Source organism: Eubalaena glacialis, chromosome 18 (assembly GCF_028564815.1).
Source record: "Eubalaena glacialis isolate mEubGla1 chromosome 18, mEubGla1.1.hap2.+ XY, whole genome shotgun sequence".
Taxonomy (NCBI): domain Eukaryota; kingdom Metazoa; phylum Chordata; class Mammalia; order Artiodactyla; family Balaenidae; genus Eubalaena; species Eubalaena glacialis.
This window is the reverse complement of record NC_083733.1, coordinates 54,775,349-54,794,650: the sequence shown is the minus strand read 5'-3', so window position 1 is coordinate 54,794,650 and position 19,302 is coordinate 54,775,349. Positions and strand designations below refer to the sequence as shown.

The following is a 19,302-nucleotide window of genomic DNA, read 5'->3' as shown; positions in this document are numbered from 1 at the left end:
TTTTTCAAACTCTGGGTAGCAACACATTACTGCAGCATGAAATCAGTTTAGTGGTTTTTGACTTTTTGTGTGAGAGAGAGAAGGTGGGGTGGAGAGAAAAAGATGACTAGAATAGTGTAGTGTAGAATAGACTAGAAAACAGAATAGGCATTGTTTTATGAAACTTTGCATGTATCAGGTTGTGATGTGAAAGGTAAGTAGTACACAATATTTGAAAAACTCTGAGGTAAGCCAGTTATTTCCTATGGATATTATTTCCATATATATTTTTTCACATATAGTCTTTTCTACTGTGGAAGGTCTTTTGAAATGACAAAAGAAATTTTTGATCTCTTATTTTTCAGACTTGCCTTCAAGGGGTGCAAACAAGGACTTAACTCCAAAAGAGGACACTTATGAAACAGAATTATCCCAATGGGAAATGAGTGCCAGGCTTGAAAACTGTGATCTTGAGGAGTCCAATTCCAGAGATTATTTGGAAGTCAAGGGCACATTGGAAAAGCAACAAGAAAATCAGGAGGAATATTTCAGTCAAGGGATGATCATATATGAAAAAATGTCTATTTTCAATCAGCATACTTATTCATCTCAACTTCCCAGGTGTCATTCTACTGAGAAACCCTATAAATGTAAGGAATGTGGGAAGGCTTTTAGACGAGCCTCACACCTAACTCAACATCAGAGTATTCATACTGGTGAAAAACCCTATGAATGTAAGCAATGTGGGAAGGCCTTTAGTCGTGATTCACAACTCAGTCTTCATCAGAGACTTCATACTGGTGAGAAACCCTATGCATGCAAGGAATGTGGGAAAGCCTTTACTCAGAGCTCACAACTTATTTTACATCATAGGATTCATACTGGTGAAAAACCATATAAATGTGAAGAATGTGGGAAAGCCTTTATTCGAAGCTCACAACTCACCCGACATCAAAAAGTCCATACTGGGGAGAAACCTTATGAATGTAAAGAATGTGGGAAGGCCTTTACTCAGAACTCACAACTTACTCTGCACCAGAGACTTCATACTGGTGAGAAACTCTATGAATGTAAAGAATGTAGAAAGGTCTTTACGCAGCTCTCACAACTTATTCTTCATAAGAGAATTCATACCGGTGAAAAACCCTATGAATGTAAGGAATGTGGCAAAGCTTTTATTTGTGGCTCACAGCTTTCTCAACATCAGAAAATTCATAATGGGGAAAAGCCATACGAATGTCAGGAATGTGGAAAGGCTTTTATTCGTGGCTCATTACTTATGCAACATCAGAGGATTCATACTGGTGAAAAACCCTATAAATGTGAAGAATGTGGGAAGGCCTTTATCCGTGGCTCACAACTTACTCAACACCAGAGAATTCATACCAATGAGAAGCCCTATGAATGTAAGGAATGTGGAAAGACCTTTAGTCATGGCTCACAACTTACTCAACATCAGAGAATTCATACTGGTGAGAAACCCTATCAGTGTAAGGAATGTGGAAAGGCCTTTAATCGTGGCTCCCTCCTTACTCGACATCAAAGGATTCATACTGGTGAAAAACCCTATGAGTGTAAAGAATGTGGAAAGACCTTTAGTCGTGGCTCAGAACTTACTCAACATGAGAGAATTCACACTGGTGAGAAACCCTATGAGTGTAAGGAATGTGGGAAGTCTTTTATTCGTGGCTCACAGCTTACTCAACATCAGAGAATTCATACTGGTGAGAAACCCTATGAATGTAAAGAATGCAGAATGGCCTTTACGCAGAGTTCACATCTTTCTCAACATCAGAGACTTCATACTGGTGAGAAACCCTACATATGTAATGAATGTGGGAAGGCCTTTGCTCGTGGCTTACTACTTATACAGCATCAGAGAATTCATACAGGTGAGAAACCATATCAGTGTAAGGAATGTGGGAAGGCCTTTATTCGTGGTTCACAACTTACTCAACATCAGCGAATTCACACTGGAGAAAAACCCTATGAATGCAAGGAATGTGGGAAGGCCTTTAGTCACGGTTCTCAACTTACTCTACATCAGAGAATCCATACTGGTGAGAAACCCTATGAATGCAAAGAGTGTAGAAAAGCCTTTACTCAGAGCTCACATCTTTCTCGACATCAGAGAGTTCATACTGGTGAGAAACCATATCAGTGTAAGGAATGTGGGAAGGCCTTTACTCGTGGTTCACAACTAACTCAACATCAAAGGGTTCATATCAGTGAGAAATCTTTTGAATATAAGGAATGTGAAATAGACTTCAGTCATGGCTCACAAGTTTATATATGAATTATCTGATGTTTGTGACTAATATAGAGAGCCTTCTCTGGTCATTAATTCATTATCATCAAAGAATTCTTAAAATGTGAATATTCAAACACATTTGCTTCATAAAGTTCAGCATCAGTGAATTTGTATGGGGGAAAGATGATAATGTAATCCATATAGAAAAACCTACTAAACTTTAGCAAATTATAATAGAGAATAATTCTGTTAATGTAAATATAGGAAGACTTTTAGCCATAGCATATGTCTTTTTCAACATTATCTTGACTCAGTTGATTTCCTTTGTGACATTTAACATGATAATTAACCACTGCTTTGGTTTAATCAATTATCAGATAGACCTAAGACTAATTCCTTATAAGATTCTTGGAAGTATTATGTAAGTTATTACATAATAAAGTTCTTAGGACAGTGCCTTCAACATAGCATATCACAGATATAAGCTATCATTATGACTCATGTTATTTTAGAGAATTTGCATGAGAGGAGGACATTTATTAGTATAATGAATGTTGAGAATCTTTCATTAACATTTAACCCTGATTTTCTGAGTGGGGGGCACTGTATGCTGTAATGAATATGAGAAGACTTTCATTCACATCTCATCCCATATGGTGTACGAGGAAATTCATAGTGTAAAAAAAAAACAACCTGTACATTTAATCAGTGGATTGTTGAAGAGGTGTGAAGTGAATTGTAACAAAGTCCAAAAGCTCATATTTTCTACCATCTCTGACCACAGTTCAAGAATGTTACTTAGAAAGGAAAAAATTGGATAGCCAAAATAAATCTTTATACTAGGAAATTTTTAAAAACTTGAATGCACAGCTTTTGAATTAAACTAAAAAACTGACATAGACTATTTTGCAATGAAAACTGATAAGAATCTGTGTCAGAGACTGCTATTTCCCTACCCAATATTCATTTTCCCTTCTTCAGTAATAGAATTCTTGGCTGAAAAGCTATCTCAGCCTCCCTTGCAGATCCACAAGATGTAAGTGGTGTTTGTATGAATAGGACATTTAAGAAATCCTTATTTCCTCTGTGTACTTTTTTGTTTCCCTGCCTACAATGTGGATATTTAATCTGCACCTCTGGCAATTTTATGGGGACTTTGAGAATGGTATCTGGGCATTAAGGATGTTGGAGCAGAAATACAGAACATGTCTACTCCTATGCTGATTTTATGAAACAACCATACAAATTCGGGTCTGCCTGCCTTCTGTATTTCTTTATATAAAATTAAACTTCTCATTTGTTGATGCTGTTGTCATTTTGTTATTGACATTAATAATTATTATGGATATAAAATTTTGCACCTAGAAGTGGAGTGCTGTAGGTAAAAGAAATCTCAAATACGGCATTAACTTAGGGCGATGGAGAATGAGGATCTGCTCGTTTCAGGCTAGGAAACTGAAATGAGCAGACTCCTTACCATCTTACAAGGAAGATCTTGTACCAATTAAGGCTGTAATGTTGGGGGAAATGGAAGGAGTGATTCAGAATGTGTGTGTTGGATGTTTCTTGCTGCTTTCAGTAATGTCCTGTGAAAGAGATGAATTTAGTGTAGAGTTAGCTACAGAGAGGCTGCTAGCAGAGATTGAAAGTGACATTGCTTTGTTAAGAGATGTTACGTCAGGCCTGCAGGTGCTCAATCCAGGTTGATGGTAAATTCACAATTTTGAAACTTGTGGGATACAAAACACCAAACTGATTCTCTGCCCCCACCTGAAGCCACTTATAGTGATTTAAAGTAGCAGTCTGAACAAAAAATGAGACCATTGCCCCAACCATGCAAAGGCAGTGAGCCTCCTAGCAAAGATGACTTTAAAATGCTTTCCCCACCCAAGCCTGTCATTTTAAATTAGTTATATTTATTAAGTATTTACTATATTCCAGCCACTATCATAGGTGTTCAGGATATACTGTATTAATGAGCAATTCTAGCAGGAGGAGATGGAATAATAATAAATTGTAGAATATGTTAGAACATAAATGGTATGGGGGGGGAAGGTCATTCAAAAGGAGTTGAGAGGAATATGATAATATTTGTTGCTGTATGAAATAAAATGATCAGAGTAGACCATGGAGAAGGAAAGATTTGAGTCAAGATTTGAAGGTATGAAGGGGTAAGTCTGCGGTTATCTAAGGGAAGAGCGTACCAGACAGAGGAAAAAGCTAGAGCAAAGGCTTCACAATGGGACTATGCTGGTGTATTTGAGGAATATCAGGGAAGCTATTGTAGAGGTCTGCGCAAGGAGATGATTGATAGAGGAGGTCAGATAACAGGGCCATATCTTGTAAGGCCTTGTAAGTCATTGTGAGCATTTTGGATTTTATTCAGAGGGAAATGGGCAGCCCTTGGAGAGTTTTGAGCAGAGGACATGATCTGACATGCTGCTATTGTGTTAAACAAACAAAAAAACTAAGTGGGTAGGAGGCTATGGCATTAATTCAGATGAAAGATGATGGTGGCTCAGAACAGGATGGTAACAGTGGTGAGAAGTGGTTGGATTACAGATATATGGTAAATGTGATGGAGCAGGCAAGATTTGCTTCGGGACTAGATGTCAGTTGTTGAGAGGAAGATAAAAGTCCAGGATGACATTAACTCAAAGGTTTTGGTTCCAAGCATCTGAAGTCCAGGGTGACATTAACTCAAAGGTTTTGGTTCCAAGCAACTGGAAAGATGTGTTCCCATCAGCTGAGATATGGAAAGCTGCAGTTCCATCAGTTTTGTGGGAGAAGACTGGGAGTTCAGTTTTGAACGTGTTTGAAATGTCTTTTAGACACAAAATGACAATGTTGAGTGGGCACTTGGTTGTTCTAGCTTGTACTATGGTAGAGATTATATTAATTTGGTAGTTATTGCCTATACTTATTTAAAATAAGGAAGCAGGCTAAGATTTTTAAGGACCTACATGTAAATGAGAGAAGAAGAATAGCAAAGACTGATCCACAGTGTGTTCCAACATTAAGAGTTCAAGGATAAAAGGACAGACCAGCAAAAGACGCTAAGGAAGACCATGAGATGGAAGGAAAACCGAGAGTGTGACATTACAGAAGCCAAATGAAAGTGAGTCAAAGGAAGGATGATCAATGGTATCAGATACCGTTGGCAGGTTACATAATTGTGCAAGGCTTGAGAATTGGCTACTGGATGTAGCAATATTGATGTTACTGTTGACCTTGAAAAGAGCAGAGTTATTTTTGGTGTCCTTGTTTTAGAGTGATTGAAGTGAAAGCCTGATAAGAGAATAGAAATTGGATACACTGTTTGGAGATGTTTTGCTGCAAAAGAAAGCAAAGAAATATGTTAATAATTAGTGTAGCAGTAGGAATAGGAGTGTTTTTGTTTGTTTTCAGGATGGGAGAAGTAATAGCAGTTCTGTATGCTGATTGGAATAATCCAGTAAGCGGGGGTTGGGGGGGCGGCAGCGAGTGGATGATTCAGGACAAAGAAGTGAGAATTACTGGAGCAATGACCTTATGTAGGTAGAGGGGATAAGATTAGTGGATGGAAGGATTAGGTTTTTAGGTGATACCATGGGAGGCTTATTCCCGGCAATAAAATGGCAGGATATGGGGTGCAGATGCTGGGAAGTGAGTAAATGACATAGAAGAAGTCTTGGGAAGTGTTCTGATTCCTTCAGTGCTTTCATGAAGTGGTAAGCAAGGTTAGCTGGAAGTATGGGAGATGAGAAGTTTGGGGTTTAAAAGAAAAGAGAGAGGAAATAGTCACTAAAATGAGATATTTAATGTACAGTATAATTAATTGCCTGGGAACTTTAAAAGGCTAGAAAACTGAAAGAGCAAGGGGGCCAGTAAGCAAAAGAAATCATCAGGCTTAAAACTGTATTTACCCAACGATCTTTGGCATTGTAATTAAACAATAGCAAGTAGTTTGAAAGCTTCCTGAGGGAAAGCTTTGAGGGAAATGTTCTGTTAATGAAACCCTATCCTAGCCTGCAAAAGCCTATGACTCAAATCCCCCAAACAGTCCCCAGGCTATGGTACAAATCCATCAGGAAATGACCCATTTATGTAAATTGTCCATATGAAACTACATATGTTATGAAAAAAAAAATATATATATATATATATAACTCGTAGTCTTTTTCCATTTGTTTTTTAAAAATATATAAACTATGTATATTTTTAATGTGCCTTGCTTTTTCATTTAACACGTTTTGGCAATCGTTCAAGTTTCTATTGCTGTGTAATGACTGCCCCAAACTTGGCTTAAAATACAACAATCATTTATTTAGCTCACACATCTACAAAAATTTGCACAGGGCTTGGCAGCAACAGTTCATCTCAAATGGGGTGGCTTGAAAGCTGCAAGTCATTTGATGGCTGAAGGCTAGAATCATCAAAAGACTCACTTGCTCACATGCCTGGCAGTTGATTCTGACTGTCAACTGAACTGCAGGATGGTCAGCCACAATACCTACACGTGATATCTCTATGTGGCTGCTTAACATGATGACGGGTTCCAAGAGTGTGTCCGAAAGAAGAAGATAGAAGTGCATGAAATTTTTATGATCTAGCCTCAGAAATCACATAACATCATTGTGTCATACTCCTTTGGATGAGGCAGTTACAACTCAATGAAAGAAGTGTCACAAAATAAGAAGAGCTAGTAGAATAGGATATGTTGTGGCCATTATTTGGAAAATACAATATGCCATAAAGATGTTTCCAGGGGACTTCCCTGGTGGCGCAGTGGTTAAGACTCCAAGCTCCCAATGCAGGGGGCCTGGATTCGATCCCTGGTCAGGGAACTAGATGCAACATGCATGCTGCAACCAAGAGTTCGCATGCCACAACTAAGGAGCTGGCAAGCCGCAACTAAGGAGCCCACCTGCCACAACTAAGGAGCCCACCAGCCGCAGCTAAGGAGCAGGTGAGCCACAACTAAGGAGCCCACCTGCCAACTAAGACCCAGCGCAACCAAATAAATAAATAAAAAGATGCTTCCATACCTAGCCTTGGAAGTCACATAATTTCACTTCTGCCATTCTCTATTGCTTTAAGCAGCTACACCTTTTTAAAATTTTCTGAAGCACTTATTTTTTATTATTGAAATATAGTTGACATACAATAAATATGTTGTTTCAGGTGTACTACATAGTGATTTGGCATTTGCATACATTATGAAATGATCACCATGATAAATCTAGTAATGTCCTTCCCCATACAAAGTTATTACAATATTATTGACCATATTCTTTATGTTGTGTATTGCATCTCCATGGCTTATTTATTTTATAACTGGAGATTTGTACCTCTTTATCCCCTTCACCTATCCCCCTGCCCCAAACACCCGTTCTCCCCTCTGGCAACCACCCATTTGTTCTCTGTATCTACGAGTGTTTTCATTTTGTTTGTTTTTTAGACTCTACATATAAGTAAGATCATATGGTATTTGTCTTCGACTTATTTCACTGAGCATAATACCCTTTAGATCCATTCATGTTATGAAAAATGGCAAGATTTCATTTTTTATGACTAATATTCCATAGAATATATATACCACATATTCTTTATCCATTCATCTATCGATGGACACTTAGGTTGCTTCCATATCTTAGCTTGTAAATAATGCTGCAATGAACAATTGGGAGCATATATCTTTTTGAATTAGTGGTTTTGTTTTCTTTGGGTAAATACCCAGAAGTGAAATTGCTGGATCATATGGCAGTTCTATTTTTAACTTTTGGAGGACCTTCCATACTGTTTTCCATATTAGCTGCATTAATTTACAGTCCCACCAACAATGCACAAGGGTCCCCTTTTCTCCACATTCTTGCCAACATTTGCTATTTGTTGTCTTTTTGATGATAGCTATTCTGACAGGTGTGGGGTGGTATCTCATTGCAGTTTTGATTTGCATTTCCCTGATGATTAGTGATGTTGAGCATCTTGTCATATGTCTATTGGCCATCTGTATGTCTTCTTTGGAAAAATGTCTATTCAGGTCCTCTGCCCATTTTTTAATTAGGTCGTTTGTTTTTTTGATGTTGAGTTGTATGTGTTCTTTGTATATTTTGGGTATTTACCCCTTATTGGATATATTATTTGCAAATATTTTCTCACATTCAGTAGGCTGCCCTTTTGTTTTGTTGATAGTTTCCTTCACTGTGCAAAAGCTTTTTAATTTGATGTGGTCCCATTTGTTTTATTTTGGCTTTTGTTCCCTTGCATGAAGAGACAGATCAGAAAAAATATTACTAAGATCAATGTCAAGGATCATACTAGGCAGGTATATCTTGATGGGAGAGTGTCATATTTTAAGAAAGCATATAAGATGGGATATATTTCATTAGGCATTCTCGGAAAATATATTTTGTCCCTGAGAGCTTCTCAGATATGAAGAGTTCCTTTGTTCTTATGGTGGCATATTATTCTTATAGCTATATATTATTCTTTTGTTGATGTACCATAATTCTGACAGAATTCCAAAATTCTCATTTTCCTCCTGGGCACCTGGCTACCAAGCTCGATAACAAATTTCCCATTCTCCCCTACCAGTTATGGTCCTGTGACTCAGTGAAACATTATCAGAAGTGATATGCAATTTCCGTCTCATTTGCTCAAAGATTAATTTCTATAAGAGCATAGAAATAAATCCTAATGCATCATTAATTCCAGTTAAGGTAAATATTTAATGTGGCTATTAAAGGATATATTTTACTTCCAGTTCTAGATCAAGATGGAGTATAAAGAAATATCAGACTGTGGTAGAAGAGTAACTGCAAGATGTAAAAGAACTCTGAAGAGTACCCAGAGGCCGAGCGAGAATATCAAAGAAAAGATAAATTTTGAAGGTGGGCCCCATCTCTAACTCTGGGGTTCAGTTCAAGTTTCACAGAAGGTGTGGTTTCAGCCCACTGGATGGTGGAGAATTTTGGTGGGTTTCCAGGGCCAGAGCTGATCTATAGTCATCGAACAAACAGGAAACAAACCTTTGGGACACAACTGAATTGCAACTGGTATAGTTGAGGTGCTGGTACAAGGTTTGGAGAACACGGTGTCTGCATTGAAAGGGCCATGGGAAACTGCCAGGGCATAAGTGACCCACAACTTGTGTGTGGGCACCTAGGGAGAGTCAGAAGCTGCTGTGGCCCAAGGACTACAGTTCACATTATCTGCATCAGGAAGTTAGTCTGTTGGCCTTGGCTGGGCTGCAGAATTCCAAGAGACTATATGCTCTCTAGGTACATGGCTGGGGCAGAACAGCACTGAATGTTCTCACATACCCGCACTACTAAACAATCATAAAGGAGCAAGAAAAAGCAAAACACTGCACACCAGGTCCAGTAAGAGAAGCCTATTGAAAAGCTCAACATCATGCTCACTCTAAAGGAGAAAATGCTTAAAAGCCAGTCCATTATAGTACAGCAGGTACTGAAAGTTAAATTTGGAGCTGTGAGGCAATAAATTGATAACTGGTACAAGGGTGGATGAATATCTTCAAAATGCAAATTCCTTTCAGTCAGAAAAACTCAAATAAGTGAATTGAAAAGTGTAGAAATCCATATGCATTTTACAGAAAAGAAAACCTAAATTATCAATAAACATAAGAAAAATTGTTCCTCCTCATTAGTAATCAGGGATGTGAACCAGAACTACACAGACACCTGCTCACAAATGTCTATTGGCAAAAATAAAGTTGGCAAGTATCAAGAGTTGGTGAGGATTTGGAGAAATGGTAATTTCATCTGCTGGTGAGAGTGAAAATCATAACTACTTTGGAAACATAGGCAATACCTATTAGCTTTAAAGATGCATATGCCCAATGACTTAATATATAGACATATTAAGCATATAGATATAGAATAGATATATCCCCTATAGAAAACTTAACACAGATATACCAGAATGTAAATACAAATATGGTCCTAGTGACATTGTTCATTTTACTTTTATTTCAGTCTTAGAACTATATAATTAAATGTTTATAGAACATTCCACCCACTAACAGCAGAATATACATTCCTTTAAGGACTCATAGAGCATTCACCAAGATAGATTGTATGCTGGGTCATAAAACAAACATCAACAGATTTAAAAGAATTGAAATCATATAGATATGTTCTCTGACCATAATGGAATCAAACTAGAATCAATAAAAACAGAAAACAATAAGAAAACACCAAACACTTGGAAATTAATCCACACACTTAAATAATTCATGGGTCAAAGAGGAAGTTTCAAGGGAAATAAAAAATGTATTGAAACGTAAAATTGAAAGTCCACAAATATTCATATCAGCTTTGTTTGAAATAGCCAAAAACTGAAAACAATTCAGATGTCCTTTAGCGTGACTGGTTAAAAAAAACATGGTACATCCACACCATGGAATAATAATCAGCAATTAAAACTTTAAAACAAAGAATGAACTATTGACACACACAGCAACTTGGATGAACCTCCAGGGAATTATGCTGATTGGAAAGAAAAAATCTCAATAGGTAACATAATATATGATTCCATTTATATAACATACTTGAAATGCTAAAATTATATGATGTAGAAAAGATTAGTGGGTGCCAGGGATTAAGGATAGGGGAATGAAAGAACAGGAGGGATGTGGGTGGTTATAAAAGGACAATGCAATGGATTCTTGTGATGAACTGTTCTATATTTTGACAAAGTTGGTGGATACACAAACCTACATGTGATAAAATTGTATAGAACTAAACACACAGAGACATGTAGATACACACACAAATGAGTACAAGTAAAACTGGGAAAATCTAAATAAGATCATCAGATTATATCCTGGTTGTGATATTGCCTTATAATTTTGCAAGATGTTATTTTGAGGAAAATTGGGTAAACCATTGGATAGGTATAATATGTAATAATATATAATAAGTACATTAAATGCTGACTTTCAGTCATTTTACTGACGTTTTCCCAGTAAACTTTTTTAATATAAATTTATTTATTTATTATTTATTTTTGGCTGCATTGGGTCTTTGTTGCTGCGCGGGCTTTCTCTAGTTGCGGCGAGCGGGAGCTACTCTTTGTTGTGGTGCACAGGCATCTCATTGCAGTGGCTTCTCTTGTTGCGGAGCTCGGGCTCTAGGCGCAGGGGCTTCAGTAGTTGTGGCTCATGCGCTCTAGAGCACAGGCTCAGTAGTTGTGGCGCACTGGCTTAGTTGCTCCACGGCATGTGGTATCTTCCCCGACGAGGGCTCCAACCCATGTCCTCTGCATTGGCAGGCGGATGCTTAACCACTGCGCCACCAGGGAAGCCCTCCCAGTAAACTTCTGATTGGATGAAGCTTGCCCTCTAATAGATTCCTCCAGAAGGACTATGGGAATGCATACATATTGAAAACTGTTTTTCTATGGCCTTGTACTGGAAGGAAAACTTGGCTGGATACAAAATCCTTGGTCCACACTACCTCTTGAGTTTTTAAAAAATGCTGTCCCATCTTTGCATTTCTTTTGAGTTTTCGAGAAGTGTAATGTCACTACCCTCTCCTCCCAAATGGAGAAACTAATAAAAACCTATGATTATGCTAGAATTTTGAGAATATTTGCCTTACATTTCTAACTAGTTTCATTATTTTATTTTATGTATCTATTTATTTTTGGTCTCACCGCGAGGCATGCAGGATCTTAGTTCCCCGACCAGGGATCAAACCCAGGCCTCCTGCAGTGGAAGCATGGAGTCCTAACCACTGGACCGCCAGGGAATTGCCTAGTTTCACTATTTTATATTTTTACATTTTACACTCTTCTGGCCTCACCAATTAAACTATGATATGCTTTAGAACTAATTCATATCTTTTATCTCTTTCCATACTGCTGGTCATAATATCTGGTACCAAAAAAAAAATGTAGCCAATATTGTTTTACTCAATCCAAGTAAATACGTTTTTAAAAAAATACAAGTTGGGACTTCCCCGGTGGTCCAGTGGGTAAGACTCTGCGCTCCCAGTTCAGGGGGCCTGGGTTCGATCCCTGGTCAGGGAACTAGATTCCACATGCCAGCTACAACTAAGAAATCTGCAACCCTGCGTGCTGCAACTAAGACCTGGCGCAGCCAAAATAAATAAATAAATATTTTTTTAAAAAAGATCTCCCATTTAAAAAAAAAATGACATGTTAATGGTGTGTGGAGAGATATTTCCTAAAACTTTGCTAATTCTTTGAAATTTTAAAATATATGTATCTCTAGAATTAAAGAAATAAAAAGGCAATTTCCATTGGTAAATAAGAATTTATAGTGAAAACGTATTTAAGAATGTATTTGATGGGAACTCCCTGGCAGTCCAGTGGTTAGGACTCAGTGCTTTCACTGACGTGGGTCTGGGTTCGATCCCTGGTCGGGGAACTAAGATCCCACCAGCCACGCGGCACAGCCAAAAGAAAAAGAAAAAGAAAAAAAAGAATGTATTTGATGAAATAAAATTTATATTTTAAGGCAGGAGAAGAAATTTTAAACAAAAAATTCTCTCTCTCTCTGTCCATTTGGGCCGCCTTCCCCCCTCCGTAACGTGTGGTGTGCATCTGCTTTACACTTTAACCAGACCTCCTCAAAAATGGGAATCCTTGCTCAACTGTAAAGATAATTTTTTTCCCCTTACTTCTGATGCTAGCAATGTAACTTCTTAAAGCAATAGCATTCTTTCCCAACTCTGTAGGGGGTCATAGTGACTTGCTGCTCACTCTGTATGTGCTTACCTGGACTATGTATCCTTGGTGAACTTTATGTAAAATATCACTATGTCGTTTTGATGTATGATCTTTTGTCTCAGAAACGTATATGAGTGTGCCTTTGAATTCTAACAGGCAGAACAGTTCTCAGAGCTTTCTGAGAGTCTGTCTCCCAGGTTATAATCCTCAGTTTGGCTCAAATAAAATTCTCTTTCTTTTTCTTAACTTGATTGTTAATTGAATTTTCAATGACATATTGAATCATTTAATCAATATACTGTCCTCTTTGTGTTTTGTAATCATTTTTTATTTAAAGTCTATTTTGTCTGACAATAATGTAGCCATCCCAGCTCTCTTTTGGTTACTATTTTCATGGAGAATCTTTATCCATCCTTTTACTTTCTGTCTCTTTATGTCTTTGTATCTAAAGTGAGTCATTTATAGACAGCATGTAAATTGGTGGATCCATTCCACCAATCTCTGCCATTTAATTGGAGAGTTTAATTCATTTGCATTTAAAGTAATTAATAATAAGGAAGGACTTCTGCTATTTACCTATTTGTTTTCTGTATCTTATGTATTTTTTTGTTCCTGAATTCCTCCATTTCTTTTGTACATAGTTGATTTTTTTTGTATTTAGTTAAATTTTTAGTAGTATATGACTGATTCTCTTTTTTCCTTTTCTGTATATTTTTAGTTACTTTCTTAGTGTTGGCCTTGGGGATTACAATTAACATCTTAAATTTTATAACATAGTTTGAATAATACCAACTTAGCCTCACTAGTATACAGTCTGCTCCTGTACATCTCTTTTCCCCCTCTTCATATTATTGTCACAGGTCATACCTTTATACATTGTGTATCCATTAACATAAATTTATTCTTTTTTATGCTTTGCTTTTAAGTCATAGAGAAAAAAGAGGAGTTCCAACCAAGTACAATAATACTGGTTTTTATATTTTCCTATGTATTTATGGCTTCAAGTTACTATCTACTGTCCTTTCATTTTAGACTAAAGCATTTCTTATAAGGAAGGTCTTGAGAGTTTAGCTAAACTATTTCATAACATTGCTGCCTTGGCATCCATTTTGTGGTCAAGTGACCTGCAGGGGCCTTGAATTAACACTAGCTCCCCCACCAAGCACATGCCATAAGTAACTACCCACAGAGTCACAAGTAAATGTAAGTTCCTGATAGGAACCCCCCCAACGGCCTTTGTAATAAACAGACTCCCCTGCCTCCTAGGGCCTTCCCCTTTGATAAGACCTCCACAAAGCTTACTGAAACCCCATTCTTTTTGGTTTGAATCAACTAATCTGGCCTTAGCATGGGAACCCCAAAACACTCTACCCACAGACCCTAATAAAGGCATGTGCCCTACATCCTGCTGTGCTCTCTGCCTGCACCCTTGACCTCCCTGCATGGCCCCTTGAGGCGTGCTGTGTACCTCCTCCAGGACCTGTGAGTAATAAACTTCTCTATTTCAATTCCTTTGTGACCTTTTTTTCAACTGCAGTTCACCATCCAACACCCTGGGGCTCTTAAGTAGCCCAAATGTTAATTTAACGAAGTCACAACAGAAGGTCTACTAGTAAACTCCTTCAGTTTTTATCTGGGAATATCTTAATTTCTTCTTCATTCTTTTTAAAAATATTTATTTATTTATTTCGCTGCTCTGGGTCTTAGCTGTGGCACGCAGGATCATCGTTGCAGCGTGTGGCTCTTAGTTGCAGCATGCGGTATGTAGTTCCTTGACCAGAGATCGAACCCGGGCCCCCTGCATTGGGAGCACAGAGTCTTAGCCACTGGACTACCAGGGAAGTCCCCTCTTCTTCATTCTTGAAAGATAATTTTGCTAGCTATAGAACAACTGTCAACATTTTGTTTTTGTTTTTCTCTTTCAGGATGTTAACTATACCATCTCACTGTCTTTCACGGTTTCTGATAAGAAATGAGCCGTTAATCTTATTGAAGCTCCCTGGTATGTGACAAATTGATTACTTCTTGCTGCTTTCAATGTTCTGTCTTTTCTTTGCTTTTCAATAATTTAAATATTACATGTCTCAGTGTGGACCCCTTTGAGCTTATCCTGCTTGCAGCTTATTGAGAGTCTTGGATGTATATATTTCATTTCTTCATCATGTTTGGGGAGATTTTGGCAGTCATTTCTTCAAATATTTTTCCTGTTCTTTTCTCTCTCCTTCTGGGCTCCTATTACACATATATTGGTATGCTTTATGTCGTCACACAGTTCTCGCAGGCTTTCTTCATTTTTCTTCACTCTTTTTTCTTTGTGCTCTTCAGACTAGATCATTTTAATTGCCTTATCTTCAAGTTCACTAAGTTTCCTGCCTCCCTCAGATCTGCCATTGAACTCCTCTAGTGAATTTTTCATTTCAGTTATTGTACTTTTCAGTTCCAGAATTTCTTTTTAGGTCCTTTTTATAATTTATATCTTTTGACTGACATTCATTTTGTTCATATATTTTAAAAATTTCCTTTAGTTTTTTTTGTCCATGGTTTTCTTTAGCTCATTGAGTATATTTGAGATAGTTGGCTTAATGTATTTGACTAGTAAATCCAATGTCTGGGTTTCCTCAGTGATAGTTCCTGTCAAATTCTTTTTTAACATATGAATGGGACATACTTTTCCATTGTCTTTATATGCCTTGTAATTTTTTGTTGAGATGTGGACATTTTGAATAAAATAACATTGTAACTGTGGAAATCAGATTCTCCTCCTCCTCAGGGATTGCTGATTTTTTTGTTGAGGACTGGAGCCATCCATTTGTTTAGTGACTTCTCCAAACCCTTTTTGGAAAGTGTGTATTCCATGTTGTGTATGGTCGCTAGAGTTTCTGTCCCATTATCTCTGAGGTCAGACAGAGATATTGATTAAAGATTCAATCTATCAAGTAAATATAACAATTATAAACATATATGCACTGTCTTAGTCAGCCTGGGGTGCCATAACAAAATTCCATAAGTTGGGTGACTTAAGAAACAGAAATTAATTTTCTTATAGTTCTGGGGGCAGAAATTCGGAGATCAGGGTGTCAGTATGGTCACTTCTTTGTCCAAGCACAGAAAAATAGAGTGACCAACCTCTCTGGTGTCTCTTCTTATAAAAGCACTAATTCCATCATGAGGTATCCAGCATCATGACCTCATGTGACCCTAATTACCTCCCAAAGGCCCCATCTCCAAATACTACCACATTAGAGGTTAGGACTTCAACATATGAATTTAGGGGTCACACAAACATTCTGTTCATAATATGCTCCTACAAACAGAGCTGCAAATTATATGAAGCAAAAAATGACATGATTGAAGGTAGAAATTTTTACACAATAGTAGTTGGAGACTTCAATACTCCATTTTCAGTAATGAACAAAACAATGAGACAGAAGATCAGTAAGGAAATAGAGAACTTGAACAACACTTTATACCAACAGACATATACAGTACATACCCAATAACAGCAGAAAACTCATTTTTTCTCAAGTGCATATGGAACATTCTCCAGGATAGATATATAGTAAGCCACAAAACAAGTCTTAGTAAAATTTAAAAGACTGAAAATGTACCAGGTATATTTACCAATCACAATGGAATGAAACTAGAAATAACAGTAGCAGTAGGCAAGTGGGAAATCCACAAAAAATGTGGAAATTAAACACACTCTTAACCAACGTATCAGAGAAGAAATCACAAGGGAAATCAGAAAATATATTGAGACGAATTGAAATAAAAACACAAGATACAAAAACTTATGGGATACATCCAAATCAGAGGGGAAGTTATAGCTATAAATATTTACATTAAAAAAAGAAGAAAAACTCAAATCAATAACCTAATTTTAGGGACTTCTATGGTGACACAGTAGTTAGGAATCTGCCTGCCAATGCAGGGGACACGGGTTCGAGCCCTGGTCTGGGAAGATCCCACATGCTGCGGAGCAACTAAGCCCATGCGCCACAACTACTGAGCCTGTGCTCTAGAGCCTGTGAGCCACAACTACTGAGTCCGTGTGCCACAACTACTGAAGCCCGCGTGCCGAGAGCCTGTGCTTCACAACAAGAGAAGCCACTGCAATGAGAGGCCACCACAATAAGAAGCCCGTGCACTGCAACAGAGTAGCCCCCGCTCGCCGCAGAGAGCCCGTGTGCAGCAACAAAGACCCAACTGCAGCCAAAAATAAATAAATAAATAAAACAATAACCTAACTTTACACCATGTGAAACTAGAAAAAGAACAAGCTAAACCCAAAGCTATCAGAAGAATACAAATACTAAATATTAGAGCAGAGATAAACTAAATAGAGAATTCTATGTAAAAATAATCAACAAACCCAGAAGTTGGTTCTTTGAAAATAACAGCAAAATTGATAAACCTTTGTCTATGAGTATAAAGAGAGAGACAGAAGAATTAGATCACTAAATCACTTTCAGAAGTGAAAGTAGGGATGTTACTATCTATTTTACATAAATAAAATGGATTATAAGAGAATAATACAAACAGTTGTTGGCCAACCAAAGTGATAACTTTGATGAAATGGGCAAACTCCTAGAAATACACAAATACAAAAAGCAGCTCAAGAAGAAATAGAAGATCTTAACAGACTTATCACAAAAAAGGAAATTAAATCAATAATCACAAACCTCCCAACAAAGATAAGCTCAGGACCAGGTGGCTTCACTAGTGAATTCTAGAATAATGAACACCAACACTTCTTAAAGTCTTCCCAAAAATTGAAAATTGAATTTAAGGGAAAACTTCCAAACTCATCCTATGAGGCCAACAATAGCTTGATATCAAAGCCAAAACCAAAAAATAAAACCAAAAAAAACTCCTAAAAGCCAGTATCCCTTATGAATATAGATGCAAATATCCTCAACACAATACTAGCAATAATATGCTAGTTATACACTGTGGCCAAGTGGAATTTATCCCAGTCCTGTGAGGGTGTTTCAATATATGAAAACCAATGTAATGTGCTACATTAATAGAATGAAGAGGAAAATCTGAATAATCATATAAATTGATGCAGAAATATGTCTGAGTTAAAACTATAAATCTCTTAGAACAAAAAACATAGGTGTAAATCTTTGTGACCTTAGATTAATGGTTTCTTTGATATGATACCAAAAGTATAGCAATAGTAGAAAAAATAGACAAATTGGAATTCTTCAAAATTAAAAACTGTTTTGCTTCAAAGGGTGCCACCAAAAAAGTAAAAAGACACCTACAAAATGGGAGAATATGTTTATAAATAACATATCTGATAAGTAACTTGTCTGAGTCCTTTTGCTATAAGGAATTCCATAGCTGAGTGGCTTTTACACAACAGAAATGTATTTCTCACAGTTCTTGAGGCTGGAAAGTACAATATCAAGGTGCTGGCAGATTCCGTGCCTGGTGAGGGTCCACTTTCTGGTTCTTAGATGGATGTCTTTTCACTGTGTCCTCACATAGCAGAAGGGGCAAGTGAGCTCTCTGGGCTCTTTTATAAGGGCACTAATCCCATTTGTGAGGGCTCTGCCCTCATGACATAATCATCTTCCAAAGGCCCCACCTCCAAATACCATTACATTTGTCATTAGGGTTTGACATGTGAATTTTGGTTGGGTGGGGGACACACCAACATTCAGACCATACCAGAATTTGTATTTAGAATATATGAAGCACTCTTACAGTTCAACAATAAAAAGAACCCCACTGTTATGGACTGAGTGTGTCCCCCACCCCACCAGATGCATGTGTTGAAATCCTAACCCACAACTGGAAGGTGCAGCATTTGGGAGGTAATTAGGTCATGAGGGTGTAGTTCTCATGAATGGCATTAGTGCTGTCAAAAAAAAGAAACAAAGAGATGAGTTTTCTCTTGGCTATGTGAAGATATAATGAGAAGGTGGCCATCTGCAAACCAGGAAGACTGTCCGTACCAGACATCAGATCTGCCAGTGCCTTAATCTTTGACTTCTAGCTTCCAGAGCTATGAGAAATAAATGTTTGTTGTTTAAGTCACCCAATTTATGGTATTCTGTTACAGCATCCTGAACTAAGACACCAATTTAAAAATTTGAAAAGGATTTGAATAGACATTTCTCCAAAGATATACAAATGGCAAATAAACATGAAAGGATGCTCAACATCATTAAGGAAAGGCAAATCAAAACCATAGGTAATAAGTACCACTTCACACACACCGGGATGATTATAATCTAAATGATGAACAATAATAAGTGTTGGTTTAGATGTGGGGAAATTGGAACCCTCATACATTGGCATTGAGAATGATGTGGTAACTGGAAAACATTTTGGTAGTTCCTCAAAAAGTCAGATGTAGAATT

General features: G+C 37.4%; 1 protein-coding gene across 2 annotated transcripts in view; it reads left to right on the top strand.

Annotated features, from left to right (window-relative positions):
- The window catches only part of LOC133078876 (zinc finger protein 420), a 178,773-nt gene that overhangs the window by 60,019 nt on the left and 99,452 nt on the right, over window positions 1-19,302 (top strand). The window contains exons 4-5 of one of the 2 annotated variants that reach the window (XM_061174044.1): window positions 345-1,871; window positions 8,976-9,020. In XM_061174044.1, coding sequence (XP_061030027.1) covers window positions 345-1,871; window positions 8,976-8,998 — 1,550 coding nt within the window. In that variant the 3' untranslated portion in view covers window positions 8,999-9,020. Of the gene's footprint in view, window positions 1-344; window positions 2,198-8,975; window positions 9,021-19,302 lie in introns of those variants that run through there. The other variant, XM_061174045.1, reaches the window with a different exon arrangement.